General features: G+C 40.7%; 1 protein-coding gene across 1 annotated transcript in view; it reads left to right on the plus strand.

Annotated features, from left to right (window-relative positions):
* The window catches only part of agbl4 (AGBL carboxypeptidase 4), a 420169-nt gene that overhangs the window by 387846 nt on the left and 22778 nt on the right, over positions 1-9545 (plus strand). The window contains exon 11 of the mRNA XM_079651018.1: positions 6051-6213. Within this exon, the coding sequence (XP_079507144.1) occupies positions 6051-6213 (163 nt within the window). The remainder of the gene's footprint in view (positions 1-6050; positions 6214-9545) is intronic.

Raw genomic sequence — 9545 nt, forward strand, 5'->3', positions numbered from 1 at the left:
ATACTGATATACACCTGAACATCAGCAGGAGAGGACTCTTTAAAGTAGAGACACTACATACTGATACACACCTGAACATCAGCAGGAGAGGACTCTTTAAAGTAGAGACACTACATACTGATATACACCTGAACATCAGCAGGAGAGAACTCTTTAAAGTAGAGACACTACATACTGATATACACTTGAACATCAGCAGGAGAGGACTCTTTAAAGTAGAGACACTACATACTGATATACACCTGAACATCAGCAGGAGAGGACTCTTTAAAGTAGAGACACTACATACTGATATACACCTGAACATCAGCAGGAGAGGACTCTTTAAAGTAGAGACACTACATACTGATATACACCTGAACATCAGCAGGAGAGGACTCTTTAAAGTAGAGACACTACATTCTGATATACACCTGAACATCAGCAGGAGAGGACTCTTTAAAGTAGAGACACTACATACTGATATACACCTGAACATCAGCAGGAGAGGACTCTTTAAAGTAGAGACACTACATACTGATATACACCTGAACATCAGCAGGAGAGCACTCTTTAAAGTAGAGACACTACATACTGATATACACCTGAACATCAGCAGGAGAGGACTCTTTAAAGTAGAGACACTACATACTGATATACACCTGAAGATCAGCAGGAGAGGACTCTTTAAAGTAGAGACACTACATACTGATATACACCTGAACATCAGCAGGAGAGGACTCTTCAAAAACTAAATATATATTTTGTGAAATCTGTTGTGGTAAAAATGTACTTGGGTTAAGACGTAAAAGGTAAGCCTATTTGAAACTAATGCACTTTCAGCCATTTTAAACAAATGTACCTGCAGGTTTCTTGCTGCTATGAGTTTGTATCTTCACTGTTTAATGCATTTATCGTACGTCACTTTGGATACACGCATCAGCTAAATGAAATGTAATGTAATACTTGCAAACTGTTGCACTCTTATAGTCACCACCACCCACCTCTGAGCTGTAAATGTATGTAAGTGTGTGGGTTTAAAGCGAGGTTAAAAAAGGAGTGTAGAACCGCATGGATGAGTAAAAAACACAGTTAGACTGCATGTCTGTATTAATAGCAATAGATATGCACCCAGCTGACCCATGTGAGTTCAAACACACACACACAAAGGAGCTGTTAAATAATTTGAGGGGGTATCTGTGCAGGAGGTGGCTCCAGCTGTGCATGAAAGATTCTCACCTTGACCACAAAGAAAGGAGGTGAGTGGAGAATAAAGTGAAGAGGCGGGAACTTTATAAACTCTGACAGCTCAGGTCAGTTAACGAGTATCAGTTTACGGAATAATTTATATACCCCGAACACACCCCAATTATTTGAACTCTAGAATACGTCTAAAAAAAAAAGTATGAATTATGTAAAAGTTAAACTTCAGTATCGGGTAGGTATGCAACAATGATGGTGTGCTAGAACAGCAGCAGTGGTGGCAGTAGTCCTTGAGGAGCAAAAATATGAATGGAAATGATTTATTAGAATCTACATACCCCCCGAAAATGAGGTAGGAAGCAAGCTGCAAAATCTCAATGTACTGTATACCCAATTGAACAGGGAATATCATTAAGAATACCAACAGATACTTCAGAAACAACATGTGCAATGTGAGTTTTAGTTGTGTGTGCACGTCTAGATCTAGATCCTATAAACACAGAACAGTGCAGTTTCCCAAGCATCTATGGTTCAAGGTTAATGTATTGTCTCTGAACAGCGAAGGGTTGCAAAAGGAAATGCAGTCGTAGTTAATTTATGCAACATAAGAAAAGCAATGTTTTATGGTGTAAATCGAGAAGCCTCGCAGCAAAGAGAAGGAAACTGCTCTCTATTCTGGAGTTAAGGCAGCAGGCATTCAAATGAATATGCATTTATACTTTATGTTTGTGCAGAACAGAAATAGCAGTGACTGTGTAGGTCATGGCGAAGCACGGGAGTGTTCTGTGAAAGTAGGGCAGGGTATTCTACATGCAGGTGTTCTGTGAAAGCATCTTCTTAGGTGGCTGAAACTGGGTTAAGTTGGACTGTGTGGGCAGGGAGCAAGCAGCGAAGAACTGACAGGAGAATCACGTGAGATAAAAACATCCATTCTCCACACAGCCACACGTGCATAACGGAATAACACCTTTTCTTACAGGTACATTATCCACCAAACTGTTCCCTCTCAGCCACGCGTCGCTTTCTACTGACCTTCGATTTCACAGTGACGGTGACATTTCATAGCAGAGCCACTTACACACATCATAAAGAATAACCTTTATTGCCCATTTACTCCCGGTGCCAACCTGAATACAGAGTACAGCTGAGAGGCAGGTGTTCACCGCACACGTGTGGAAATGTCACTGAGTGTCTATACGGCAGAGGTGGGAAGCAGTGGAGTACAAATACTTCGTTACTGTACTGAAGTACATGTTTCTGGTATGAGTACTTTACTCTACTACTTATTTTTCAGATTACTTTTTACTTTGACTTCTTACATTTTAACACAAATACCTGTACTTTCTACTTCTTACATGTTGAACTCAAATACCTGTACTTTCTACTTCTTACATGTTGAACACAAATACCTGTACTTTCTACTTCTTACATGTTGAACCCAAATACCTGTACTTTCTACTTCTTACATGTTGAACACAAATACCTGTACTTTCTACTTCTTACATGTTGAACCCAAATACCTGTACTTTCTACTTCTTACATGTTGAACACAAATACCTGTACTTTCTACTTCTTACATGTTGAACTCAAATACCTGTACTTTCTACTTCTTACATTTTGAACCCAAATACCTGTACTTTCTACTTCTTACATGTTGAACTCAAATACCTGTACTTTCTACTTCTTACATGTTGAACTCAAATACCTGTACTTTCTACTTCTTACATGTTGAACACAAATACCTGTACTTTCTACTTCTTACATGTTGAACTCAAATACCTGTACTTTCTACTTCTTACATGTTGAACTCAAATACCTGTACTTTCTACTTCTTACATGTTGAACCCAAATACCTGTACTTTCTACTTCTTACATGTTGAACACAAATACCTGTACTTTCTACTTCTTACATGTTGAACACAAATACCTGTACTTTCTACTTCTTACATGTTGAACTCAAATACCTGTACTTTCTACTTCTTACATGTTGAACACAAATACCTGTACTTTCTACTTCTCTCATTTTCCAAACAGACTGGTTCCTTTAGTCTGAATGTGTGTTTGGTGGCGTGATCATTATTATTTAGAGTCATTGCGTGCCTATTGATTTGAAGATGATCCATGTATACATCATTTCCTGGTCTTCTCTAAAGAAGAGGGACCAATGGAAATGTTGTCATGTTGCCGTTGGTCACCATGGAAACATTCATTAGCTAACAATGACATTATTGTTCTATTAATATAAAGGGAGGTCAGGTACTCTTTAAAACAGCTGCTAGTTATGGATACTTTTTACTGAAGTACATTTCAAAGCCTCTTGACTTTGACTTGAGTAAAGAAGTTTAGTCAGTACTTCTACTTTTACCAGAGTATTTTTAAACACGAGTATCTGTACTTCTACTTGAGTAAAGGATGTGTGTACTTTTGCCATCTCTGCTATACGGTGTGCAGCTATACGAAGGATGCGTAAAACATTATTTTGGTCAAATCTCTGCCTCCCTTTCTCTCTGTATTACTTGTTTGACAGCTGGCCCAGGGGTCATCTCTCTCTCTCTCTCTCTCTCTCTCTCTCTCTCTCTCTCTCTCTCTCTCTCTCTCTCTCTCTCTCTCTCTCTCTGCCCATTCAGCAGTACCTAAAGCCCAGCAGTGCAGCAGCAAAACACAATCATGGCGTAACTCCCACTGGTGGCCGCCAAGTCTGCATTTTAGCAGAGTGGAGTGACAGTGTATAGAAACTTATTCCACACTCTTCCCAAGACACCATCATATTTTTGTAGTTTAGCTGACGTGCTGAAAACCCGAAATAGACTGGAATAGACTTTTTCGTTTTTCCTGTGTTAGCCATTTACAGTTTTTTTAATGACTTTGTCTGAAGTCAATCTGTTCACATAAGCAGCTGTTACCCTTCACAGAGTGTCCTGGATCCTCCAGAGGCTCACAGCTGAAAGCTACTGAGACTCTGCCTGTGTAACATTTCTGCGTTACAATGTCGAAAGAACAATAGACCAACGCTATATATATTTTGTTGAGTTGGGTATCCAAAATGTTTCTAATGATGTCCAAATCGAATTTTAACCAATCAATAACCATTTGCCAGCTTTTTGGTTGTCTGCCAGAAGCTATACATCTACCTCTTATGTAGTTTTAAACCACATCTGTATGACACACTTTCTAGATCTTGGTTGTTTTAAATATATATTTTAATCATGGGTATATACTGTATATACTCCAATTATGTCCTTACCTTTTCACCTTCCTAAGTGTTTTAACTCAATTAACTGTTATAGCTTCTCTCGGCTGGATTTTTGTTTTTCAACACACCTTCTTTAAACCTTCCAAAAATACTGTTGATTTGGCAAACTTGTTATCTAATATTTCTCAACAGATTTTCCCAACACTGATTCTACCAAAGTTGGCAGTGAGACTGATTTGCACTAAAGTGTACAACTTGGCAGACTTTTTTAAGCACAGTGATGTGTAGCCAGGTTACCAAAACCCAAAAGCAATTTGTTTTTGCTGAATGTGTTTTCCCCTTTCTTTTTACTATAAGAAATAATCTATCATTCTGGTTTTGAAGGACCTAAGAAAACATTTTGTTTTGCAAAGTTTCAGTTGGGCAAACAGTGGCCAACTACTAGTAACGTTTGAAGCTCATATCAATGTAGATGTGAAGTGTTCATGATCCATAAAGGTATTTAATGTCACGTATCATAGATGGGGCTAATGATCTCTATTGGGAAATGATCCACAAAGATGCTTTACACCAGGGGTGTCCAACTCAATGAAATCCGGCCCGCGACTTCATTTCATGTGGCCCCATAAGAGCTTGCAAAGAATATAAAATGTTTATTATACGGTTACATGCTACTTTACAGAAGCACGTTGCCCATAAACTACATGTCCCACAATGCATCTCAAAGTTGACTTTTTTCTCAGAATTTGACTTTTTTTCTTCAAAATATGCATTTTTTTCTCAGAATTAGATTTTTCTCCAAATGTCATTTTTCCCCCTTTTTTTCAGAATTTGGCTTTTCTTTTTAAATCATTTTGTGAAATTCTTACTGAAGAGACTTGCAATTATTTGTCCTAGACTTCTGCTTTCAGACGTAGTTAATTATGAAGTTATTACCCTATCCGATAACAATCCAATGTGGAGGCAATAATGTAATATAATACATTGTTTTATATATATTAAATATTTTTATATGTATTTTTATATCGTCTTAAAGTTACAACCGACCCTTTGAGTGCAACCATAATGCTGATGTGGCCCGTGATGAAATTGAGTTTGACACCCCTGCTTTACAGCCAGAGCCCAGTCTGCTCTGATTGGTTAGCTGGCCTGCTCTGTTGTGATTGGTCAACGGCTTAAGATTTCCCGCCCCTTAGCCAATCACGTACAATGAGTTGGAGTGCTAGCCAAAAAAAGCGTGAATGTCACATGATGATTTCCCTATGGGAAGGAAACAAAGTCCAATTGATGCAGGAGTGTGTGCGAGAGAACAGGGATTTCAGCCTTTTTAGACCATTGACATGCACTAAAAGATAAGATGTACTTTATTAATCCCAATTTGGGAAATGCCTTCAAGAGTAAGACACATATACAGATGGCCTGTCTGACAAATAAAAACACTATTGAAGGGTTTCTGTTCAGACAATATCCACAATATGAGCAGGATATTATTTACATCAAGTGTGCAACTTGATGTAAAACCTATGTATCACTACAGGAAAGGGAAAACCCCAAAAAGCATAATCGGACTTTAAGAGAAGATGTTTTCTCACACAAACACTTGAGCCCAAATCCTGTCACTCCAATGTTATCACTATTTCAACACAATGTCTTTTTTGTGTGTGTGTTCCTCTAGTCCAACACTTCCTTCAACAAGGACCTGGTGAAGGCCGGTACAGGAAGACGTTTCCTCGGTGGTCTCCTTGATGACTCGTCCTACTGCTACACTCTGGAGGTGTCCTTCTACAGCTACATGACCGCTGGCAGCACGGCGCCCGTGCCGTACACAGAGGAGACGTGTATCCTTTAACAGCTGAGATGTGTGTGTGTGTGTGTGTGTGTGTGTGTGTGTGTGTGTGTGTGTGTGTGTGTGTGTGTGTGTGTGTGTGTGTGTGTGTGTGTGTGTGTGTGCGTGCGTGCGTGCGTGCGTGCGTGCGTGCGTGCGTGCGTGCGTGCGTGCGTGCGTGCGTGCGTGCGTGCGTGCGTGCGTGTTTGAGTTTGTTTCAGGTCATGTGTACTCTTTAGAAAAACCATGTTGCTCTTTTGTTGCGTCTTGTTGCGACAGATGTGCAGTGACAGAATAGGGATGTGATAGCTGCGTCTATTGATTTCATTTACAAAGGAGAGAGGAGAAAGGAGCTTGTGTTTGCATATGTAGCGCTGTGTGTGTGTGTGTGTGTGTGTGTGTGTGTGTGTGTGTGTGTGTGTGTGTGTGTGTGTGTGTGTGTGTGTGTGTGTGTGTGTGTGTGTGTGTGTGTGTGTGCAACCCAGTCTTACAGCATTTTGTGTTATAGTCACAACATTTAATTTAACACAATTTTCCCCTTTTCTCCGTGTCACACAGAACGATTTAAAAGAAAAAAAGCAAGTCGGATTTCATATCTCATAAACACCATATCCCAACTTGCATTGCAGCTAAAACATCCAATCATCAAGCTTCAACCATAGCTGAGGATCTTGGGTAATCAGTTCAGTGGGTGTGTATCGCCTACGTCTGTTTCTGGTGACTTTATTTTGAAATTCAGTTCCTGACGGACGGCAAAAAAGCTTATAAAAGAGATTATAGAATTAAACAAATAAATAAAAACAATAATTGTGTGTTATTGTTGAGTAAATAACAGTGTGTTATTTAGAAAAGAATAAAATATAACTAAGTATTCTGAGGCTCTGAGCCCCATTTATTTTCCTCACGGACAGCAAAAAAAGTCCAACAATATACGATTTATAATCATAACAATAATCGTGGCTTGATATTAAGTAAGAAGATGTTTTTATGAACCACTCAGCTTCTGATCTTCCAAGACCCGACCGGACAAAAAGACGTGCTGCAGGCACGAAACATACTACCAATAGAAATACATTGCTTTTAAAATCGTTCTGTGACACGAAAGAAAAGGTGAAAAACAATAGATTAAATGTCGTGACTATAACACGAAATGCCGTGAGACTGGGTTGGTGTGTGTGTGTGTGTGTGTGTGTGTGTGTGTGTGTGTGTGTGTGTGTGTGTGTGTGTGTGTGTGTGTGTGTGTGTGTGTGTGTGTGTGTGTGTGTGTGTGTGTGTGTGTGTGTGGGTGTGTGTGTGTGTGGGTGGGTGTGTGTGTGTGCCTGGTTGACGCTTTGATTGTGATTACCAATGGCACAATGGAACAAACATGATTCCTGTGGACTACATTAATGCACAAAGGATCACACACACATATATAAACCTGATATAAACATACATTGGAAGGTCACAGGGGTGTTTATGGAGCCAGAAGGGAGGACGTTTTCCTTCGGCTGACCTTCTCGAGGCTGAAGAGCTCCTGAGAGCCGGACTATGACGGTCTGATCTTACAGATAGAGTGAGTGAGAACAGGGAGGAAGAGAGATTTGGAGAGAGCGATAAGGGCCCTACATGTGAAAAGTATGTGCTTCCCTTACACATATTCTGCAGGTGGATGGCAGGGTGGATATAGACATAGCCCTAGTGCCCTCTAGTGCTAAGATCTGGCAAAGTCTCACTATACAGTAGATGTGGGTAATTCTGATTCGCACCCCCATGAAAAGTTAGTATTATTCTGGTCAATTTCACACATTGATAACTGGACATTTGGAGAAGTGATACAGAGTCAATCATGCTTATTTGGATGTGGAGTTTCTGCACTTTCTGCACTTTACATTTAATTTAGCTGACACTTTTATACCAAGCGACTTACAAAGCACCTCTATATAGTCAGATCACACACCATTGATTGGTGGAGTGATGAACATTTTTTGTTAGCCGACCCGTGAGTTACCAGCACAAGAAGCAATGGGACTTTTCATTGGATTTTGGAATATTGCAACCAATAAAAGATCAGATGCAAGCTAACATGTATCATGCTTAGTTCAGCAGGCATATATAATATAATATAACAGCACTTTTAGGATTTTTGAAGCTAGTACAAAGTTAACGGTTGGATATAAAGGAACTACAGCACGGTCACATGACTTCACGTCACCACCGCTAAGCTAAAGGGGGCTAATGTTGGGCTATAAAGGAACTACAGCACGGTCACATGACTTCACATCACCACCGCTAAGCTAAAGGTGGCTAATGTTGGGCTATAAAGGAACTACAGCACGGTCACATGACTTCACGTCACCACCGCTAAGCTAAAGGAGGCTAATGTTGGGCTATAAAGGAACTACAGCACGGTCACATGACTTCACGTCACCACCGCTAAGCTAAAGGCGGCTAATGTTGGGCTATAAAGGAACTACAGCACGGTCACATGACTTCACGTCCCCTGCGCTAAGCTAAAGGCGGCTAATGTTGGGCTATAAAGGAACTACAGCACGGTCACATGACTTCACGCCCCCTGCGCTAAGCTAAAGGTGGCTAATGTTAGGCTATAAAGGAACTACAGCACGGTCACATGACTTCACGCCCCCTGCGCTAAGCTAAAGGAGGCTAATGTTGGGCTATAAAGGAACTACAGAACGATGACTTCACGTCACCACCGCTAAGCTCATTCCTGTTCCACTTTATCAGCCATGCCTACAAGAGGATTTGGGGTTTAATATCTTGCCCAAGGACACTTTGACATGCTGTTTAAACCACTAACCTTAAGATTGGTAGACATAAATATCTATCTCTGTGTCCTGAGCCTCAGTCGCCCCACTTCAATGCTTCTTGTTACTGAAACATCTCTTCGCCTTACATTTGTGTTGCCCAATGGAAATACAGGCATGTGCATAAACAAAGCATAAACCTGACGTTGAGGAGACAGGTGTCTGACTGTTGTGGTCAACACATTCCACTGTTTTCATTTAATTTGGTGGCACCAGGAGATCTTAAATTCATAGGAAACTGAGAGCCAGGTGTCTGCCTCTCTGTGTGCTCAGAGTGGACTGTCATCTGAAGGTCAACATTTGGAGAGAACTCAGCCCTTGTGCTTCATCTTTTTTAGTTTCCCAGGTGTGTGTGTGTGTGTGTGTGTGTGTGTGTGTGTGTGTGTGTGTGTGTGTGTGTGTGTATGTGTGTGTGTGTGTGTGTGTGTGTGTGTGTGTGTGTGTGTGTGTGTGTGTGTGTGTGTGTGTGTGTGTGTGTGTGTGTGTGTGTGTGTGTGTGTACAAGGGGGAGGGGCTCCACAGGGTGGGCAGGAGCACG

Source organism: Notothenia rossii (genome assembly GCF_949606895.1).
Source record: "Notothenia rossii genome assembly, chromosome: 1".
NCBI classification, from domain to species: domain Eukaryota; kingdom Metazoa; phylum Chordata; class Actinopteri; order Perciformes; family Nototheniidae; genus Notothenia; species Notothenia rossii.